We start from the raw sequence: 23535 nt of genomic DNA, 5'->3' as shown, positions 1-23535 counted from the left end.
AGGCCCGCCAGCACCATAACGGCCGGCGACGAGACAGTGCGATACGCCGACACTACACGCAATGCACTGGCCCTTCCCGCAGCCTCCAGTCTGTTCCTGTTCCTCGCCACCGATAGGGCGTCGGCCCATACTGGGGCTCCGTAGAGCGCAACGGAGTAGGTTACGCTCGCCAGGAGTTTCCTTTTCACGTGGGCCGGTCCCCCTATGTTAAGCATTAGCCTGCCAATCGCCGCAGCTACGCCCATGGCCTTGTTAGCGGCCTGCCGCACGTGCGCCGCGAAGTTCAACCTGGCGTCGATGGTCACTCCCAGGTACTTCACGCTGTCTGTAGGCTTCACCTCGTGTCCTTTGACTTTGATAGGGTTCACCTTCAGCGAGTGCCGCCTAGTTATTACCACTATCTCCGTCTTCCTTTCCGCCAAGTCCAACCCTACACCAGCCAGCCATGCCCAGGCACTGCTGATTGCTTCGTTGGCCTTGCACTCGAGCAGTTCCGCCGTCCTTGCCGTCACCACCAGAGCTACGTCGTCGGCAAAGCCGATCGTTGTCACCCCTTCTGGCATTCTCAGCCGCAGCAAGTCGTCATAGGCCATGTTCCACAGGAGTGGGCCGAGGACCGACCCCTGAGGGACCCCTGTCGTCAGCCGGCGCGTTCTCTCAACTTCGCTGGTGCGGTACAAGAGTAGCCTGTTTTCCAGGTAACTCTTGACCATGGCCAGGAGGTACGCCAGCATGTCCCTCCGCTTTTTCATCGCTTCCAGGATAACTTCGTGCCCCACCGCATTGAAGGCGTTTTTGACATCCAAAAGCGCCAGCAAGCAGGGGGTAGCGAAGCGGCCTTTGCGTTCGTTCGCTTTCCTGGCGATGTCGACCACCTCGTCGATGGCTTGGTTGGTGGACCTACCCCTGCGGAAGCCGAACTGGTTGTCCGCTAGTCCGCCCGACGCGTCCAGAGCTGCCTCAAGCCTGGCGTGCAGCAACCTTTCCAGCATCTTGCCGGCGGTATCGATCAGGCTGATGGGCCGGTATTTCGTTGCCTCTCCGTTCTTAGCCTGCCCCTTAGGCAGTAACACCAGCCTTTGCCTTTTCCACCTATCAGGGAATGCGCCACCGCGGAGGCACTCGTTATAGGCCCTGAGGAGCGCGTCTGGGTAGCGCTCGGCAACTACGGCCAAGGCTTCGTTCGGCACTCCGTCAGGTCCTGGCGCCTTTCCCCTACCGAGCCTCCGTGCCGCGTCGACGAGTTCCGCCTCGGTAATAGGTTCTATGGGACTACCGTCGCCGCACCAGGGCGTGTTGCTTGTCGTACTACCTTGAGTTGGGAACAACTCATCTAGTACCCTCTCGACGGTTACCGGGTCGTCTGGTTGCCCCAGGCCCCCAAGCTTCTTGGTGACCAGCTTGTACGGTAGCCCCCACGGGTCATCGTCCACCGCCTGCAATAGCTCCTCCCAGCACTTAGCCTTGCTAGCCTTGATCTTGTCTCTCAGGCTTTTTTTGGCGCACCTATATTCCAGGGCTCTCGCCACGCTGCCCTCGCCTTCGGCCCGCGCTCTCTGCATGCGCCGCCTGGCTCTGATACAGTCGCGTCGGAGCTGGGCGATCTCACTGGTCCACCAGTGAGCGGCGGTCTTACCACGTGGTGGCCTCTTTTTGGGCATCCCCGCATCGCATGCCCTGGTGATGGTGTCCATGAGGGCGTCCACCTCCGACTTGCCGGTCTTGGTTGGGCCAGGCCTGTGCTCAGCTTTCTCTGCGTCGAGACAGGCTGCCATGGCCACCTTGTCGAGTTTCCTAACGGCCCATCCCTCGCTAAACCGCTGGCTGGCGCCTCTGTCCATTGCCTGAGCTCCACCGTGCGCCACCCACTTCATGCAGATGTAGCGGTGGTCGCTCAGGCTCTCTTCCTCGAGGACCGTCCATCCTTGTACCTCGGCTACTACTCCGGGGCTGCCGACCGTAATGTCGATGATCGACTTCGCGCCAGTGGCTTCCCTGCTCCAGGTTGGGGCGTCTCCCGTGTTTATGGGCCAGAGGTCGAGTCTGGCCAGGAATTCCGACACGATCTCGCCCCTCTCGTCCCATCTATCGGATCCCCACAGCGGCGACTTCGCGTTGAAGTCACCTGCTATGAGGATCCTGCTCCCAGCCGCCCTGACTGCCTCCTCGAGGCCGTCCAGCCGCATCTCCAGGGCTTGCGTCGACGTGTTGGGCGAGAAGTAGCAGCTGAAGCCACTCGTGCTACCTACCCTCGCCCACACGAAGCCTTCGCCTCTACCACCCAGTGTCAGGCTGCAGGTCAGGTTACGCGTCCCAAGGATAGCCGCGTCCCCCCTCGTGTCCACCAGCCAGCTACCCTGCTTCCCGGCCCCGCTAGGCTCAGATACCAGCAGTATGCTGGCCCCCATAGACATGGCGGTCTGAGTCAGCAGGTCCTGGGCGGCCCGGCTCCGGTTCAGGTTTACCTGGAGTATTACTACCCCAGGCCTGCCCCCGGATCCCGTGCTGGTGTTCCTCCTTACTCCTGGCATGCTGGAGCGCTGAAATCGAGCCTCCGCCCGAACGAGACTCCCAGTGTGGTGGGGGAGAGCATCACAGCCTCCACACTATCCCTATCCGCTACTACGGTGTTGGCGACCCCCGCTGTACTTCGCCTGCCGTGCCGAAGTTTGGCCTTGTTCAATTCGCTCCTAAAGACAGAGCATCTCCCACTTCCGGAGAAGTGGTCCGCCCTCGCCCCATTGCTGGCGCATAAGATGCACCTAGGGGCCGTCTTTGGACACTCTTTCTCCTTGTGGCCAGCCTCCCCGCACTTTCTGCAGGCCAGGGAGTTGTCCTTTCCCAGGCACTGTGCCGCATGGTGCCCGTAGCCTTGGCACCTGTGGCACCTGTCCACCATGATCCTCTCGCGGATCCGGCAGGCGGTCCAGCCGATCTTGACCTTTCCTATGGTCAGTAGCTTCCGGGCAGTCCGCTCTGGGATGCGCATACGCGCGGTCTGCGTGCCCCGGAAGCCGCTCCTCAGCCTGATCTCACCCTCCAACGGTGCTTTCAGGGCGCTGCTGAGGGCCGCCCTGGTCTCCTCTGCCGTCGTGATTTCATCGAGGTCCCGGACCTCGATGGTCATAGTCGGCTCCAGCGTTGACACTTTTGCCTGTCCGCCCAGAGCCTCTACGACGGCCTTCTTCAGGGCCTGCGCCCCGCTTGAGCCCTTGAGCTCGAGGAGGACGTCCCCGCCTCTGGTCCTCCTGACTGCTGTAATGGAGGCACCTACCTTGTCGGGGTCCACCTGGCCCCTGACCCTTTTGAGGACCTCCGCGTAGTTTTTCCCCGCTTCCGTCTTAATCAGGACGGCATCCGGCCTGACAGGCTTCCTGGGCCTTGGTCCCCTTTCCTTGGCGGGGGCCGCGGCCGTGTTCTTGGTCGATGCCGCTGGCGCTGCCGGCGCTGGGGCGGCTGTCTTGCGGCGGCCTCGCTTGACCACCTCGCTCCAGCCCTCCTGAAGGGGTTTCTCTACCCGTTCTTCCGGGCGCGGCCTCTTTTCCGCGGCTCCGGTTGAGGGAGAGATCTCCTTCCTCTTGCTGGTTGGTGCTTCCTTCTGCTGCTGTTCTTGCTGCAGCTTCCGCACCCCCGTCTGTGTGGCCTTGTCCCCGGTCTCCCGCGGCACTCTGGTTCCGGCCACCTCCTCCTCCATCTTGATCCAGGCACGCTCGACTCGCCTGATGATTATGGCCGCCTTGGCCACGTCCTCTTTAAGCGCGACGTGGGTGTTCTTGTGGGCCACCGTAAAGGCCTTCATTCCCTCAATCAGGGTAATCAGGTCCTTCAGCGATTCCCTGTCGCTTACCTCCTGTCCGCTGTGGGTGGCCAGGCTTACCTCCCCGGGGCAGCTCATCGTCCTTGCCCCCGCGCCCCTGGCTTTTGCAGTCGCTCCCCTCGCCGCGGCCGCGCCCTTTTGCGCACCCTCCCTCGACGCCTCTGCATCGATGAGGATGAGTGACGTCTGGACAGGCGCCGGCTCCCTCATCTGCAGCTCCGAGGTGGTGACCCGCCTGGGCGGTGGTGGTGACCTACGGAGGCTGGTCCTTCTCGCGAAGGGGTCAACCTCGAACACCTCGAACTCCATCTCTTCGTTGGTTTTCCTTGTGTTTGTTTTGTTCAAGTTATCCATATTAGTGTAGATTGTGTCTTACGACGGTTCGGCCATCATGGCAGCTGCACCGCGGTGCAGCATCTATCCCCGCCGGAAAGAACCCTAACCCCGTACTCGCACGGAAGCTGCTTTCAGCTTGTCGGGTGGTCAGCCCTATCCATGCGATCCCCCCCTCCCCCCTTACCTCTTTAGGGTCTGCCGTCCGGGGGATTCCCCTGTCAATCCGAGCCAGGGTAGGCCCCCATTCGGCTAAGACCTTGCCGGAAATACCCTACCAGCTTCGGGTATAAGGAAATACTGACCAGGTAATCCTCCACGCATGCGCCCGGAACCCAAGATTCAACCCTCCGATTGGCTCCAGCCAGCTGCAAATAGCGGTTTTCCCACTTCAAACCTGCGGATTCCTAGAAACCCACAGGAAAGGTACAGACATTTTTTGCAGCCCTGGTTGGCGGATTACTAGTCCGGCCTTGGCTAGTCTCGGAGGAATATCCTCAGAGGTCTCGACCACATCCCATTCATTCGCTTCCCATTCATTCATCGCCATTCCCTCACCCAACCTCGGGTGGCTGGGCCGGTTGTGCTTGGTGGTAGTCGCTCATCTGGTCTCGCCTTTGCCCAGGGACTTTGAGGCCCTGGTCATTGGGTCCACTAGATTCATTGCGACCGCCAAGCCCCCACACCACGACAAGGTGACAACCGACGTAGGGGACCTAACCTAAGCCTGACCCAACCTAACCTAACCTAACCCAAGCCTGACCCAACCTAACCTAACCTAAGCCTGACCTAGTCTGACCCGACCCGACTCAACTCAACCGAAGCCAACTCAACTCAACCTAACCTGAACTGGCCTCATTTTTTCCAGCGGCGAACGGGAAATCTTCAAAAGACATCCAGGTTGTCCTCGTGGATGTCATCGGATAGTTCATAGCCTCTCTCACCATTACGAGGCCTGTCCCCCTGCCGTCGCGGAACTTGCTATCGCATGCTCCTTGCCAGCTCGTCAGGGCCACCCCTCCGCTCCCATCGCTCTTACCTTTAGTATCCATGTCTATGTCTTATTCAACGTAGCGTAACTTGCTATTTATTTTTAGTTTTTTTTACACCTACTTTTTTTTCTACAATTATTTGATACTCATTAAAGCAGTCAACCGCTTTCCCGTACCACTCCGCTTACATCCAGCTTGCGCCCTACTGCCGGCGGGGAATTTGCTGACGCAAGGGTTACACACCGGCCCGCCCACACTTGTCCTACCATTACGGTAGTGTTACTTACTTTCAAATTTATATCTTCAATAGTGTTACTTACTATTTATTCCTGCACCTCATTTTATTACAATTACTTGTTACTTATTGAAGCAATTATAGTATTTTTGAAGAGATCAACACTTACTTCCGAATCGACGCATAGGTGGTCGGATCTGGGGAGGGGATTTGTACTTCAAGAATTCGTTCTCTTTAACGGATTTGAAAAAAAACAAATAACGTTAACCATGGTATTACAATTGATAGGGGAAGTTATTCGGCTTCGCCGTACAATTGGCCAGAAAGAGAGACTGAGCGCTCCGCTTTATCTCGTCCCGTTGTGTCTTACAAAATGGCGTCGTCGGCATGCGGTCTTCCTCCCGCTTACTGTAATTGCGCAACTGCACTCATCGTTCACACAGAAAACACACACGTACCCACGGCTCTCACACAGAGAATTCCGGCCACACAGGCACCGTTGAGATGGAGGGGTCGCGATCCCTCCACTCAATCGTGGGTCGTACTCGCCTCCTTGCTCGCACGTTCACTTCTCACTCGCACGTTCTCTCTCGGACGGTACGCGGCGAACTGCTCGAGGTGGGGTGCTTCCGCCAGCCCCACGACCAGATCACGTGGTTGGTAAGCCACGTGATCGAGCCGCGAATGCCGCGCGCCCGACTCTGGCACCTCGCCGTTACCAACCGTCGTCCCTGCCATCATTTTTTCTCTAACAGTATGATGATTGTTATTAGTCTCCTACACCTAATTTTGTTGGCATTATTTACTATTTGTTATAGCAATCATCATTTAATGTTAGTCAACCGCCTGTCCGTACTGCTCCGCGTACGTACCACACGCGGCCTACTGCCGGCGCAGAGTTTGCTGACGCAAGGGTTCTGCGCCGGCCCGTCTGCACCTGTCCTGTGATTACAGTACTGTTGCATATCAATAATAATAAGGTAGTGCTACTTGCTATTTATTACTGCCCTCAATATTTCTTACCAATTATTTGCTATTTGTTAACTACTCCCTATATTATACGCATAGCGTATTGGTCTACAGTGCTGTCAAGCAATTATTATTTATTACTTGCTATTTGTCTGCCGTCTGCCTGTACTACTCCGCGTACACACAGCACGCGACCTGCTGCCGGCGCGGAATTTGCTGACGCAAGGGTTCCGCGCCGGCTTGTCTACACCTATCCTGGGGTTTAAAGTACTGTCGCATATATTAGCCGACAGTATTACTCATATTATAGTAACATGAATTACTATTTCTCCTACACCTAGACCTGTTTTTACTAGTAATGTTAATTACTATTTACGCCCATTCCTATGGTTGCTGACCATCTAGTATCAGTATTATTCACTAACTAAATGTAGTTTTTACATTGTCATTACGATTTACTTGCATCTAGCCTGCCGAGTGTTGCTGCTTACCGGAGTTTGCTGACTCAGAGAGTTCGGCAGCCCGCGCTCGATGTCCCTAACTAGCCTGTCGCTCGCCGCCGGTCGACACCGCCCAGACCGTGACCCACTGCTGCCGGTATTTGCTGACGCAAATATTCCGGCGGCCTATTAACTACTGCTGTTTGTTCACCAAGGTGATTGTCCACTTTGGCATGTAGCATGTGTTTAACACTTATTCATATCACTAGTGGTAATGGTACTATAGTAATGTTAATTAGTATTTAATGTAGTAATGTTAGTTACCATTTGTTCCTTCCCGTATTGTAACTAGCTACTCAAAGTCTAACTATAAATATAAATGTAAGGTTCACCTTATAATGTGTTACTCACATCTGGCCTGCCGTGCGTTGCTCCGCACCGGAATTCACTGACGCAGCAAGTTCGGCAGCCCGCACTCGGTGTCCCTCGTTATCCGTCACACACCATCGGCTAAGGCCGTACGGCCCGTGACCCACTGCCGCCAGTATTTACTGACGCAGATATTCCGGCGGCCTATTAACTACTGCTGTTTGTTTACCTCGGTAATTGTCCACCTTGGCATGCAGCATGTATTTAGCACTTATCTAAAAGTTAGTTATTAGCACGTCACTTCAACAACTCCTGTCCATTCGTTGTCACTTTCGCGCGGCTCTTGCCTTTTTGATTTACTGTCCTTTAGGGTTTTCATCCCTAGCATCACACCTCACAAGCATGTTCCTTGCGGTTCTTATGTGGCCTTCTCCCTCAACCGTTACAGAATCCCGCTACTGGTCGTATCGGCTGACTCACGTACTCTATTCTTATATCTCTATGGGCACATCGGATGCCTCGGCGGGTGGCGTCCCTGGGTTTTGTGAATACCCTGAACGTATCGCTGCAACACCGACGCTTGCATTTTTGAGGTATGTGACCTCTACAGAGCGTTATGTCCGTAGCATCTCGACCTAACGAACACTTCTGGAAGATTCGGCACTTTGATTTTTAGATTGTGTCGAAATGCTGTACTGTACGCATACATGCACATATGTACACTGTGCATACTCAATCACTGTGTTTATCCACGTCACCAATGAACATTTTGGAAAGTGTTACGAGTGTATAGTCACGTTGACGGTCAAAAATATACTGACCTCATTTTCGAGATTCCGAGCGGTGTTCGTCCCAGCTGATAACTACAGTGGCGCTCTCTTTTTTTTGACGCGACCAACCACAATGTTTTCACGTTAGATTCCATGGTCCCCAATATCAGTACGAGAATTTAACAATAAACCGAAAGTTACTACATGATGCTCAAGCACTAAAATCTAACTATGTGTTAGCGAATTGCTTTGGTGTCGGATCAGGTAGGTTATTATGGCTCACTCAGTTTGTAGCTCGATGACTATGAATGTTAAGTTTTATTATTAGAAACACTTAACGTAACAACTGACAAGAGACATAGTTCTAAGGATTATTCTCGACGTTTATAAGATCAGTCCTTCGTGGCAAACGACCGGTCGACAACACTTGTCCGTTCCTCCTTACTCTCACCACTCTACTTGTCCTCGTTGCCAACCTCTACACACTCTTGTACGAAGTTACTAGCAGTGTTGCCAGCATATGTATCACTAAAATTCCTCTTACAGAATCTGAGTGCTCACATAATTACGATCTAACCTGTTCCACATTATTATCATTGATATTAGCTAAGATATTAGCCGACAGAAGAACCCCTGGATGAGGTTGAGAATTATAGCGAATTCCCTATTGGAGCAGTGTATATTTTTCTCCTAGTGAGCCTAGTATTGTCCCATGCTAAGCACATAGACTCAGTCAAAGAAGATAGACGTATGGCGGGAAGAGCTATGTTGAATTGGTCAAGACGGCGCTTTGCTCGATCACTGCTGCTGACCGCTGGTCAGCGAGCCTTTAACTATACGGGCGTATTCCGAAACATACTCGCAGTACTGCAAGTACTGGAAACCGCGTTCCGAAATCGCGCGACAGCTTACTGCCGCCAGTTAGAGAGGTCATGAAATTTGTGACGTTTGTTGACTACGACTACTGCTGTCTGGGCATGTCTGGGACGTGAGGCAGTTGCAGTACTTGAGAGATGGCCGCGTCCTCGGTGTAGCGTTCCGATTTTACTCGAAGTAAGAACGGAACGCAGTTCGTAGTTGATTGCGTGACGTCACGGTCGGCAGTACTGGAACTAAGGAGAGGTGTGACTTGTATACCGTTATCATGGTGGAGGGATGACCTCCCCAGGTGAAGCTGGAAATGAATTTTAAGATTGACATAGCCTTGTGAGCCCTGACCCGGTTGTAATCTATATGGGTTCTCCAAATTAACTTTCGATCGAGATGGATACCCAGGAACCTTATTACCCTGGAATTGGTAATTGGATGACCTTTAAATTCGATTAACTCGCACTTTAACTGAGGTGAGATTGACCGTAATAGGGTGACTCGAGGCCTCAGAGGTAGTTTTCGACCCTGAGAGTCACATTAGTTAGAATTCTTTCGGAGCTTTTCGTTCGTTTTTGGAAGATTAAATCCGCGCCCATTCGCAAAAAGTAGTCAACTTCTGAACGATTCACTTTTCGAGGCTGGTTCAAAGGATTTGCATCGGATGTTCACCGCACGAATTATTTCACTGATTCAGATGAGGTTTTTTACAACTTTTATGAGTGAAAGCATCAAACTCCCTTCGAACATTCGATTATACAGAGGTTCATTGGATGTAAAAAATGTATTGTAGAAAGTAACATTCAAACAATTAGTTACTATTACTTTAGCCGCAATGTAAATAATTATGACACAAAGAATTTATATTGTATTGCTGGTAGTGCTAGACATGATCTGAAAAGTGACATTTGTGAAAATCGCAAACATTTAAGTTGTCTCAAAATTCATTAGATAATCGATATACGAGAACTGCGAAACCCTATATATGTAGGCCGAAAATTGTGAATTGAAACAGCCTTGCTACGGAACACTTTATACTAATCTGTACTGCGAACACTTATCAAGCTATATAGATATTGAATTTTGAGACATGGGATATTGGAATTCATTGAAAATGTCGCTTTCAACATCAACATTATTTTCTCGACCTGACGTAGAAAGTGTCAAGCATTTTATCTGTATTTGCTTATACAGTGTGATAGACTTTTCTATCATTTGACAGAAATTAAAAACTTGATGGCACGGCACCTATTAAGAGAACTTGAGTTCAAGCAGTACTGCACATTTTTCATAAGAATTGTTGCAGATTCTATGAGGTAAAGAACTATTGTTTAATAATAATCCTTATTCTGTACAGACGACTATAAAAAAATGTTTACATTATACTACTTGTACGGCTGATATTGCACAGCTCACCCTACACCCTACTTGTTAATTATGTGCTGTAGAATTGGTCACGCTATCGTTTGTAATTAGAACACGCTTGCGGTGCGGGAGCAATCGTTGCAACACTCAAAATGCTGCACTGCTGTACCTGACTAGAAGCATTGACAGATATTAGCTTTCAGGTACGCGGTGTACAAAAAAAAAAGCATTTAATGCACACTTCAATTTATTGTTCAAAGTTCCAAACAGTACGCCCACCTGCATCATATTTTGATACAAGTCTGACTTAATGCGTATTGAAGCTAATCAATTTATACTGATTGAAATAACTCATAGCTATAAGGGAATGAATTCTCAGTGAGGGTATTATAAACAACTGAAAAATTATTGATTGATTGCTTCTAAGCAACTCATTTATGTACAGAATCACTTTGTTTCATCAATATGGATATTCCGCGACACGAACTGAAGTACACAGCGTTTGCATAGGACTAAGTCAAGTCGTTCCCTGTTAATCTCTCCTTCCAAGGTGTTAAGTCCAAGTTAGTCAGCCTTGAGCAGTTGGAAACTGGGTTTCTGTAGGGTCAAGTTAAACTCATTTAGAAAGTATTTCAGTTCAAGTATACATATATAAATTCATCACTTGGTTGTACAAGATGTGATTAATATAGTAACCGAGTTCAGTGCATGACCAGGAGACATAAATGACAGTAGAGCGGTCATTGATGGATGAATACGCAAACTCACAAGAAAGGATCGCTCAAGATAAAGGATCTTGGCTGCACTTGTTCGAGATGATCCCCGTTGTTGCACAGTAACATTGCCATGGAGCTCTTGCGTATTTCTTCCAGCTGTTCCAATGTAAAAGCTCCGGGTGTATTTCCGTTCTCGTACCAATATCTGTCACCTGTAGTTATAGGGCATGAGGGTAAGGTAAAAACATGCTAACAATAAGTGAATAATTACTACTCCAATTAAGTACTCAAGTCCACAGGCCCTCTTTGAATACACGTAGAGATCTTACCGAAGCGAATATTTCTGAACGTGCGACCGAGTAGACATGAAAATGTTGGACCTATTATGGATCCCTCAATGGGAGCCTCTGCGAAGGCTCCGGTAACGAGGTCGACATCCTTGACACTCCTACGGTAGAAATTCAAAACATGGGAGTCTATCACTAAAATAGACAAATGATCGGTAAGCACTAGCACTCATACTATGGCATATTGAATTAAATTTACGTAGTAACTTATTGAAGGAATGTTGTTAACCGCCGCCTCAAACTAGGCAACGCATTTAAAGTCCTCACGAATGAGCTGAAATTGTCCGTGTTGACAAGATGTGTTAATTTGGCCAAGCAGTTGTTTCGTTGTTTACAGTGAAACTTCTCTTAACGGACACCTCACAACAACGGACAGTCTAAAAGTCTCCAGAAGCACAATTTACACGTTAATATTGTTTTGAATAGCGGAGACACTCCACAATAACGAACAATACTTTTAGTCCCAAAGATGTCCGCTATTGCGGAATTTCACTGTTTGACCTATACTGAAGGGTTCTGTGATGGGTAGGTCTGTTTTACCGATATCTGATTCCCGTAGCGGTGGGCAACCCAACATATTGTGTCGTTTACTCGCAAACACCCGGTATATTTAGTGTTCAAGTTTAATTCATGACCATAATTAATTGATAATACGGTAATGCACCAAATTCGTAGAAGGAGGATAATATTGAATAATACAGTAACTGATATACATGTTGTACCGACTAAATATGTATATCGAAAATTACGGTGACACAACTTTCCTCACATCATTATTTTACGAAATCACGTCTCGCCGTAGCATATTGAATATTCATTTTTCTCGAACGTTTACAATACATTACTTTACCTGATACACCGAATGTAACGTGAATAGGTACGTTCTGCGAAACATACTGACTGATTATGGTATGTGTGTATGTACGTGACACTTTTAAATGTGAAACGCGTATTTCAGTACCTGAGTACTGCGAGGAATAATTTTTACTACGGATGAATCGATCCAATTCCTATTTAATGATATTCTTTCGTGATTTATGACGTTTTTGGTTGATATTACGTATAATCATGACATATATGTAATATTGCCAAACATCTTGTCGAGAAATTCGAAAGTTCGCAGGATCCGCATGTCGATCCACGTCTCGTTGACAAATGGAATTTATACGTGCAACTATCGTGTTAAGGGGTTACGTGGGTCTTTAACTTTCAAGAAATCCATTTGTCGTATAATTTTTTTTTTTCCAACACAATAATAGATTTATTTTAATCAAACTTAAGGCATACGAGAGAATAATATTTGAACTATATTGCGTACAATTTTTATCTGAAAATTTAGCAAATTCAGTCCTTGCGAAGTGGTTCTCAGAAACCTAGTATTTCCGCAGTGAACACAATAATTCCTGCTAGCTTCACCTGAAATTATGAAGCCAAATATTTTCTGTTAGTAGGTGAGTATATAAGCTAGAAAATGAACGATGGATTTTTAAAACAAATTTTAATTTGAATCATAGGCACAGCTTTTTGCAAAAACGTACAATTTTAGGTATACTTTACACCATGCATTGCCTTGTAGAACAAGTTGTGATCGACGAAAAAAATCCCTTCGTTCTTTCTCTAGCTATGCTCACCTACTAGCAGAAAATATTTGGTTTTTTGATTCCAGATGAAACTAGCAGGATCATTTATAGAGTCCACCGCGAAAATACTGGGTTTCCGTAAACCACTTCGGAACGACAGAATATTCAACATTTTTGGATAAAAATTTTACAAAATATAGTTCAAACATTATTCCGTTATGTACCTTACGTTTTATTGAAATGATTCTTTTACTATTATTAGAAAAAATTTATAGAAACAATGGATTTTTTGAAAGTTAAAGACCCACGTAATCCTTTAAGGCCACTGGTTTCCGTTACATGGTAACATGAAACGGAATAGGAGAAATGTAAACGGTGAGACGGTGATGTAAGACAGAGCCCGATAATGCCAAGGACATGCGACGCTCATCATGAACGGAACGCTGAATGCATTCTACTACAGTGTAAGTATGTATAAAATACCTGCTTAATTACGTATTCGTGCGATTTGGATTATTCAGGCTCCGTAACACTCTCACCTTCACCTATACCGTCCGATGCGATTACCTCGTTCGTGTTTTTCATTACATGTCGTATAAACAGACTAATAACAGACTCCCCTTAGATTTCGACGTTGCATTGCAGGTATTGTGTCATGAAATAACGGAAAGTCGTGAACGCTCGGCAAAGTAAATACTCTAGTTGTTTATACTTGCCCGTATATGAGGCGTAACCTCCGTATAGCTTCGACGGATATCGTACCACGGAGATCCGCGAAGGTACTGACGTCAGGCATTCCGCAAAATGTCCTCCACTTCGTATAAGGCGGTAGACCGTGATCCCTGCCGCGTTGAATGAGCTGCGCAACAAGATCGATCGGATTCTCCGAAGATTTACCGTCGTGGAAGTATCGTCCAAGAAATATTTCGTTGAGTCCGGGAGGCATAGGTTTCCTAGAGTGGCTAGCTGTATTCGAAACAGAATTTCATTCAATTAGGTGCCGATGAAATAATCATACAAATGTATGCATATTTAGTTTTATTTTCCAATCCCATCATTTCTCATCAACGTAACTTCGTATGTCAGCGATCGTTACAAGATCCACAACGCATTGTTCATAGACCAAATTCAGCATGGTGCCCTATCAATATCTGGTTTTAATTGGCCAACTCAGTACTATATGGCATCAACATTTGATCTACTTGTGGTCGTGTACAGTACATACCTTAAATGAAGGCTTCGCTACAAATCGTATAAAATTGTTTGGTCAGATTTGGTCACTGTAAAATTTCGTTTTCAAACAATTTAGTAATAAAATGTTCTGTCCAGTACTTAATCTAGAATATATTTCGCACCCCGGCGACGAGGGTGACACAACTAAAAAATTGTGATTTTTCAGTAGAAGCAAACTAATATGAGTAAAACCCTTGGACGCTTATGAAAGTTACATATTGCAGTTCTCTGCTCTTTGTCGGAAAATTTGTTAACTACAGAAAAGACACTTTTCAAGCTTGTAGATTCGAACTTTTCAAATCCAAGTATAGCGCCAACTCAAAAATGCTAATTTTTGAGTTGTGTCATCCTGTTCGCCGGGGTGCGATGTCTTGTAATTAATTAAATTATAGAAAATATATGGAACTATAGTACCAGAAGCTATTAAAACTCTTCCCACGTCTGGCCGAAGATCACGCAGTGACCACAATTAGTGGCACCTTTCACCCTTGCCTTATAAAACTGCTATTGAACAATTTTTCGTATTGCAAGTTGCGGTCATTATTCTGCTTTGTATAGACTTAAAATCACGTATTAAAATAACGTTTGTGCAAATTTCGGACTCGCGATGAATTATGGTGAGAGGAAGACTGATATATTCATTCTCGCTTTACTTTAAACCGAGTTCACCACGTACGTTCACCCCAATAACGCCGCTCTATGCAAAATTTCAGACTGACTAATCATCATTTGTCATGATTCGGATTATGATAAATCATATGAAAAGATTCCTTAAATATACGAAAAGACATACGAATATCAATAACCATATAAAACTTATTCAAATCCTGTATAGTTCTCATACGTTTTAATGCGGTTTTCTTTTTCTGCCGTCGGACTTGAAGTCTGTAGATAAGAATTTCAGCCATCGTCGTCATTCTTGGTTCATGCATATTGATAGCCGTCGATATTTAAAACTTACAACTATGTTATTTGGCTGCAGGATCGATGAATATTTAAATCTATTTCTCGTCTATCTCACCTGTTACCCCGGCGATCAGTCGATCAATTGCACCGGCTTCATAAAGTTCCTGCGGTGCGTAAAACGAAGAAAGTAAAGATCTTTCGCCAAACTTGACGAACTTTTTCGATCGCGTATCAACCAGATCGATGGTCTTGGGGGTGATTGCCGCGACGAAAAGAAGACCCACGGAAGCAGCCGCGTTTGACAATGTCGCATCTGTCTGCGGTTGATATCCCCCGAAGAAGCCTTCCACCTTGAGTCGAAGATTCCATCTAGACGCGACATCACGGAAGAGAAGCTTTTCAGCAGTCATGACTATTATACTACTACATAGATGTATACAGAGTAGTTAGCGATAAAGTGGGGCATTTAAGGAAAGAACATGATTATGGTTTTTCCAATTATATTTTTCTATTCTTGTTTAATTAAACTTATCTTGCATGTTTCACTTTATGAGGTGAATAAAAACATCAGTTCTTGAAAAACACGTTTTTGTGTCTTGCGCGGCAGAGTGGCCCACGTTCAATGTAGTAAAAGGTTAATAAAATGTTTCTCCACCAAGTTTTTCATGTGCTTCGAGTGCTGCACGCTGCATCAATCTCTCCTTTATTATGTTAAACTGACCATAGTTCCGTTTACACAAGAAATGTTGTCAGTATTGTCATGAAATATAATTTTCCAATGACTATTTCGAGTCGATATGAACAAAATCATTCTTTCCGTACCCCCGATAAGGAATCTATGATAAAGTGCGAGTTGAAGACGTTCTCATATCACATTATTAGCTACAATCTTAAACCGCTGACATACATAGCGTAATATAGGAGACACAGGAGCAGAATGTAATGGGATACCCGGAACAAAGTGAGACAAGCTAAAGATTGATTTAAATGTTTTCTCTATTTTTTGGAGGCATCTCACTTAGCCCCGAAAAACATTTTTTTTTTTTATTTCTTTATTGTTGGGCAACACAAGCAGTGAGATATTTTCTTCAACGATAGGTGAACCAGAAGAGGGAAATGTGCCAATATGACCTGCATGATCATATCGTTTCCGTAAGTGCCTCACGCAGCCTTCGTCTACCCAAATTTCGTCAAACTGACTCTGATTCGAAAAACTCTGAAACTTCCTTTCTGACCTTCTTCGTTTTCAAATAATCTATCAACGCGATTCATCGAAAATGTTTATTGCTTGTGACTGCTTGTAACGGTTTGTAGAAAAATTGCAGTTACATCAACCGAACTGCTGCACGTTTTTTTCTACATGCGGCAACGTTTTGAATACACGAATGATAAACATGCGAACCTGTCAAGCGCAGACTCGCCTAGGACAACTGGCAGGAATTCGTTGTAGGTGATGTGCTGTAATTCGGCAATCACGATTCGCCGAGCTTCCTCAAATAACGTGTCATCATTCCAGTGACAATTGAGGGACTCGAGTCGAGCTGCCACCTTATTGTGCTCTCGAATAAAGAGAAGGTGTATGAGAGCGAGACCCGGATGTTCGTTGACACGGGCATCGCCACTGTAAAAGCACGGAAACGCTGCGATATCACTCCGACAGCTGCCCGGTATTGCAGAGGGCATTGGTAAATTTTTCCTTTGCGTTTTCAGGCGGCCTCCGACACCTGAGCGCAGTACTCTCGTCTTCGAATCAGAAATTCCATAGACCGAAGACAGATCCAGGTATGATGTTGCCTGGTTTATTTGCTGTCGCGGCCCTAACCTACAGCCCTATATAATGTGTGGTGATTACATTAATCAATCTTAGATGGCTCTATCGTGCGTACATGTACAATACTTTGGAAAAATCGTTTTCTGTAAATTACTTGCATTCATGAAATACATTGGTTGCACAGTATGAAACTTGAAATCGTATGTCAAAAGTATAATATATAGGTGTTTTCATGAATTTTGGGTGAGCTATAAAAAAAGCTCGCACCCAGATTCCTTATGATATATCTATTCTCTTCCTACAATATAGGTATGTAGGGGAAAGTAGGCTACCTCGCGCCGCTAGGTAAATCGTTCCACTCTGTGAAAAGGAACAGTCGTTCCTTGCATTAAGTTCATTGATAATAAATAATAATTCAGCGCGCGAGCCAACGTACATATCCTCCTTTACCGCGAAGAGAAGCTTGTGGCCTGTATGGCGAAAATGTCATCACATATTTCTCTCCTCTCATGATGAATCACGACATTTGACAATTTCAGTTGAAACGTAATTTCCGAGAGCTTTCATTTAAGCTATATATCGATGCAATCGGTGCACCGAGAGACCAGATATAACAGTTGTAATATTTCCAACGTCGTCGAAATTGTCATTTCAGTCAAGAATTTTCGTCGACCGTCGTCTAGTCGACTTTCAGAATGGATAACATGACATACGCTTGAACTGTACACATATACGACATATGAGTATGTACACTGAAAATAGCTCCACCCGTGGAGTTTAAGACACACGTAATAGAATAAAAGCTGCAGAGCCCTCTGGGGTACCAGGGTCGTTTTCCATGCAATTCAAAAGTAGTTTTATCACATGGCAAATAAAATGGCCCCTCAAATACATCTAACCCCGAATTCTTAATTTCGTCCATAATTCTATATTTGTAGTGTTCATTTATTATAATTGCGAAGAAGTGCAGATGTACTTGCCAGTAAGGATTTTGATTTCACTACTTTTTTGAAGGTAGGGTATTGTTGCTGGTACTCATTTGAATGAACATTGTCATTTTGGTTGTTTCTAAAGTACAAAGTGATTTTTTATTGAAGGTTTCCACTTTAATGTACTTAGCACAAGCTAGGTTTTTGTACCAGAGCTGCTTTTCGGGGAATGGGACATACACTGCTTACCCTATACGTCCATCATTTCTTAGAGAGTTATACGATATAGCTCACTTTTCCCTACATATGTATGTATGTACGTAAATACAGTGCATTTAGAAATATACCTCGGAGATGTTTCCGGGATCCGGGGCCGACCGTGTATACTCCATACAGTGGGTCGCCGTGTTGTCGCCAGTCTTTATAGGAAAGCACTCGGAATGAAAGTGTTCATAGCTGACATCGCAGCACTTGAGCTTCGTTCCGTCGGGCAGTTCGACCTTCGGTGTGTGAGACAAATCGTACGCGATGAACTGACCGAATAACGCCGCCAGGGCCATCAAATGTGGATGTGGCTGATCCGGTAGACCTGAGTGGACACCCAGCGATACATCCCGGGCACTCGGGAGATTCAAGAACCGGGGAAGCGATACGCCGTCCGCGTATTCAGCCGGCAAGAGTCTGACATATGACTCAAAAGCAGTACCCCAATTGGAGTGTTTGGGGTTGTTACACCGACCCGACTGGCTTCTGTACTTCATCCTACTCGGACAAATCGTACTCTCACAACTCTCGATTATTTCGAAAAATTCCTCAGAGTTGCTGTCGCATAGTCCGAATGCGGCCGGTCCCATTGAAGGTAGGATCGCGACAGCCTCGTGCGGTGTCATATTCATAGCTGCCACTAACATCATCGCAACGGTTTCTGATCGAATTGCCCTGTGCGTGAGATTTCTGACTTCCGGAAGGATCGTATGTGATGCTCCTAAATACCAAGCAGGTGTACCCTGAGTCAGGTGAATCTTCGAGGCAAGTATGCCAGCCTCCATCTGGTCGTACCGTGCGCTCAACACGTTGGCGCGCTTACCCAGCTCTTGTAGCATACGTACGGGTAGGAGAGTCCCGTGCACAAGCACCGAAATGGTCAAAAGCCAACTGTGAGTGATATAGAACTAGCTACGTTGAACAAGGTACTGATATTTGGTAGTTACGGTTGTTCAGTTTAATATAGGTACCTAGTTGCATTTTTTACATACATATCTATGGGTATATCGTTCACATGCAGCGAAACGAATTATTGTCAGCTTTGTCGAAGATGCCAGATCCACTGTTTCTCTTCTACTAATTACCATCTTCTTCTCTTTTCTGCATCGACCCAGACCGATTACTCCGAAACTAAACAAGATACGAAAAAATGTTTCTTACAAAATAATCAAGGTTCGATGTGGGAAAGAACGTGAACGCATCAGTTTTTTTGCAAGTGGAGCCGCCGAGGTCACGTGAAGGTCAACTTGCTTTTTTCGAACGGAACAGTTTATCTTTTTTATCGCCATTTGAAAGAGCGTCAAACAGTACTTACGTACTTATCACTTGAACTCGACCGGTGATGAGATATGAGCTGGTGGAGCTGCTACGAAGCAAGGTAGGTACCGGTAATTCATCGGTTTCGTGGAATTACTTGCGGACTCGAGTATTCTAATCTAATACCCAAAGTTATCAGGATGGTTTTTTATCTGGTGTCTGCGAGGTTAGATAAAGGGCAATTGATTTGTTTGTATCGTATTTTATTTATTTTTTATCAATTAGTCACCGGTACCTTGCTCTATAGCAACTTGACCGGCTCGTTCTTTTAAATGCAAAATTTGACACCCTTGTAGATGCTGACGGAAAACACACACTGTTCCATTTGGAAAAAGCAAGTTGACCGTCGTATGACTTTGATGGCTTCACTTACAAGAATCCAATAGTTTCATGTTCCTTGCCCCATCGAACCATGAATATTTTGTGTGAAACACTTTTTCGTATCTTGCTTAGTTTCGGAGCATTCAGCATGGGGCGATTAACAATAAAACGAAACCGAGGACGGCTGAACGGCTTTAAAACTTTGAGTCGTATAAAATATGATGTATACTACGATACCGGGATTTTCTCTGGCTCTCCAGTCCACGGATTTTACCCTGACAAGGACTATTATGGGTCGGACCACCCTGATCACACGGAAAGCATGCCACCAAGGAATACCTATAACTTCGGCAATTCTGCGAATTTTAACGCTGGCGATCGCCTTAATTGTAGGTAAAGGTTCAAATTTAATTATACGAGGGGGGAAAATCTATTTTCCGAAAATCACAGGATGTTCGGACCCCATAAGGTAATTTCAAGGTGAGGCCAATTTTATGAATGGAAACCCGTGTTTTTGCCACCGGAAATATAAAGCATGGAAAATTCTACGATCGCATATAACATTGGACATTGAAAATTTTGATCTTTGCAGGTCATCTCAAGGTCGAACGCTCAATTTTGACGAATCTTTGGCTCATCCTAATATGTATATGTATATATCTCTCTATATTATAAAGATATCTCGCCGCCGCCGTGTCAGGGATCCTGCGTATATGCCCTCTGATCTTACAGATTTAACGTCGAACCCACGTATATGCCCTTATACCTTGTAAGATTCCCTTCACCCTCCCTTTCCCCACCCCAGCCATTCCATCCACCACCAGCCCTCCCCCTATTTAACCTTTCACCCTTTGATCTACGAGCTTCAACTTTCGACCTTCAACCTTCGATTTTCGATCTTTGACCTTCGATTTTCGACCTTCCATTTTCGACCTTCGACCTTTACAACGCTTATGCCCTCATGGCTATGACGATTTAACCCTTTACCCTACGTATATACTACTATACATGTGAAGATTTAACCCTTTACATTACGTATATACGATTATAGCTATACTGATTCAAGCCTTTACCCTACATATCTATAGTAACACCTATGAAGACTTGACCCTTCACCTTCTGCATATACATCCATCTAGAAATCAGGGCTTCAACACTTAACCCTTTACACATATACATCCCTATACCTAAAAAAATCTGACCCCTTACCGCCTTCCCTCCACTCTTCCATCAAAACTCGATAATGGTGGTTGGCGCGCGGAGCGCGCAGGGAGGCGAAGCTGTCCTCGTATATATGTGTGTAGGTGTAGGTATATGTATACCTATACATAGGTATATTGATGAAGCCATTACAGAACATTGATGAAATAGAACATTCTCCAAATGGTTACTCCTAAGATTTGCAATAATTCACAAAAATTCTTTTCAGCTGATCAAAAAAATAGAGCAGCTGACGCTTATAGGATCGCGAAGAATTTTCCGTACACAGATTCATGCGTAGGGATTCAAATCTAGCAGACCACATTTTTTCACAACGATGGATGATACGTTAAGAGATGCAATATCGGTGCATTGTACCACGTTTCAAATTTACTGAGTGTAAGCTGAACGGTGTTTAAGCTGAATTGTGAAAATTGAATTCGTTTTCAAAATTACAAATTACTTTTACGGATTAAAATTGTGGTAATTCAAAAGATATGAAGCCTGGATCGATCGTGATTAGTGTACATTTGGAACGGATCAAAACTTTTCAATGTTTCGCGTAATTTCATTACTGACAGTTTGAGATTTATCTATGCGTATGGGGTAATACGTATGTACAATACAGTACGCTTCTCATTAATGCATCAGCATGTTGAAAACACCGTCAAAAACAGAAAAAGGTCAATCAAGCGTATCATACAAGTAATCATTTTCTGGTGCTTATTCTGCATATTTTGACTCGCTGAATCAAAAGGTTTCAGATTAGGTCTGATGTACCGAAATTTTTTCCCACTTTTTAAACATATTCCGTTAAATAACGCTACTGGTTTTATTTCTTCAAGCAACTACCTTGCACAGTGTAAGATGAATATGATTTTAAATTATATTAATGATCAATTAAAAAGTGATTTGATAATTCCAAGCACAAGCGTACGCTATCCTTACGTTAGACGATGTGTAGACGTGAAAAAAGGGAATGTATGTATACAGTATACATTAGCATAATATAGTAGGTATAAGTGATACTTACCGCAACGCCAATCCAATTACCTTGAAATCCATGTCATTCATCCTATCAACACTTTCGACGAGAAATTTTCATTTGGTGACAGTGTTTTCGCAAAGAACGAGAAGCAAGATCCCTAGGACACGATTTTCTTTGTTCAGATTCTTCATTCGCCACAACGACGAGCAACCTGCACTCTGCTGACTGCGAGTGTTAGAGAGCAATTGACCGAATCCACCGAACCGAGACAGAGGCTTGTGATGAGAACGAGGCTAAGGATTGCACAGATTACATTCACCCGTAGTATAGACGGTGGTCCTAGACATCATCCGCTATTATACTGGTGTACGCTATATGTATCTGCATATACATCATACGCATATTACAAAACAAGTGGTTACGATCGGGGCTTTAGCTGCGAGAGAGTGGGATTCAAGTACAAGAGAAGAGGTTACATCCCTGTATGCGTACGTGTGGTATATGTGAGTAAGACAGGTCCGGGCAAAGTGGGCCCCGTAAGAAAGGAATAACGTTAGACCGATTTTGACACCGTAATTTGTTTTCCTTTGGCCTAAAAATACTTTTCAAGCGTTACCGATATTTTTTTTAAATCCCATTCGTTTGTACAGTGGGTCAACTATGACCGACGGAGCCCACTTCGCCCGGCTCTGACCACATACACTAGGAAGGAGGAGGAGACAGGATGAGTCACAACTCGATAAGTGTATTGCCATTGAGGTTGTACAGGGTTCAGGACTGCCAAACTTTCGGTCACTATTGTACGAAGTACCTTTGACGAACGAAATTCAAATTCAACGTTATAGAATCCATTTTGCATAAAGATTGGCCGCTACGGTTACCGTGAACGTTATTGTTAATTGGAAATCCCCAAGCTCGTTTACCACAAGGCACGTAAACCGTTTACAAATTTAGAATTAGTCGTCATATTCGATGTTCCGTTGGCCGAACCGCTTTCGTGAAATGGACTGCCTAACAATGAATCGTTTGCGCTTGGATTCAAGTAGTGCTTCAGTAGCCGAACATATCTTAGAAATGTATTTTAAACAAATAAATGAAATTGCAATATATTGAACCGGGGTCCAGAGAGGCCGATATTAGCTGTAGGCACTGTTAACACGTTGTTTTTGCAAAATAGAGGATGAAAAAAAAATAAAATGGGGCAAAGCGACTTTGACGGGTGCATCCTATCTTGCTGTAATGAGGCGAAAAAGGACAGTACTATTGACTTGTTTCAATTTAGGAATAACAACGATTGCACCCTATTTTGTTAAGAATATGGTTAGCTTTCGCAAATATAGCAATACGTGAATAAATTAGGATTTTTTTTCCTCGGTTTTGACATCCTTCTCTAAAATATCCAATGAGACTCTACACTTTTTTTTAACTTTTTATATGTAACTGCCAAGGCTATGCGAGTCACGAAATCTTGGGAAAAACGTTTGGGTTCGGAACGGGTTATTTGGCGATCCCGGAATGCTCGGGAAACCCGAAATCTTTGTATATACTAATGCTGAATAGTATATCTAAATGAGATCACTATTTTCAGTAAAAAGTGTATTACCTTTCATCGGGGGATACGGGAATTCCGAAAATTTAAAAATATGATATTTTCGAGAATCCCAACATTTTCGGGAATCCCTAAGTTTTCGGATATTTACGGATTTTCGGAAATCCCGGGAACCGTCCCGAAATCAATACTTTTTCGCCGACCCGATCCGAAGAATTCTGGTACATGCACAGCCCTAATTACCGTTACTCTTGTAT

The 23535-nt window shown here is 45.3% G+C and overlaps 1 protein-coding gene across 5 annotated transcripts; it reads right to left on the bottom strand.

Moving 5' to 3' along the window:
* Positions 1–9484: 9484 nt before the first annotated feature.
* Positions 9485–22399, bottom strand: LOC124221094 (peroxidase). 5 transcript variants are annotated; one of them, XM_046630756.2, is made up of 8 exons: positions 21775–22060; positions 17987–18794; positions 16342–16769; positions 15055–15308; positions 13517–13766; positions 11203–11321; positions 10926–11085; positions 9485–10754 (listed from the first exon to the last, which is right to left on the bottom strand). In XM_046630756.2, exons 1-8 carry the CDS (start codon positions 21813–21815, stop codon positions 10670–10672), a joined length of 2145 nt encoding a protein of 714 aa, XP_046486712.1. In that variant the 5' UTR covers positions 21816–22060; the 3' UTR covers positions 9485–10669. The 5 variants fall into 5 exon arrangements, 4 of the variants coding, with proteins under 4 accessions (XP_046486712.1, XP_068993021.1, XP_046486713.1 ...); XM_069136920.1 differs by having other exon boundaries at positions 21795–22060; XR_006883729.2 differs by lacking the exon at positions 9485–10754 and adding an exon at positions 11420–11494 and having other exon boundaries at positions 11063–11085; positions 21775–22398.
* Positions 22400–23535: the final 1136 nt, after the last annotated feature.

This window comes from Neodiprion pinetum, chromosome 6 (genome assembly GCF_021155775.2).
Source record: "Neodiprion pinetum isolate iyNeoPine1 chromosome 6, iyNeoPine1.2, whole genome shotgun sequence".
In the NCBI taxonomy this organism is placed as follows: Eukaryota; Metazoa; Arthropoda; class Insecta; order Hymenoptera; family Diprionidae; genus Neodiprion; species Neodiprion pinetum.
The sequence above is the reverse complement of the archived record's forward strand: the minus strand, read 5'-3'. Positions and strand labels throughout refer to the sequence as shown.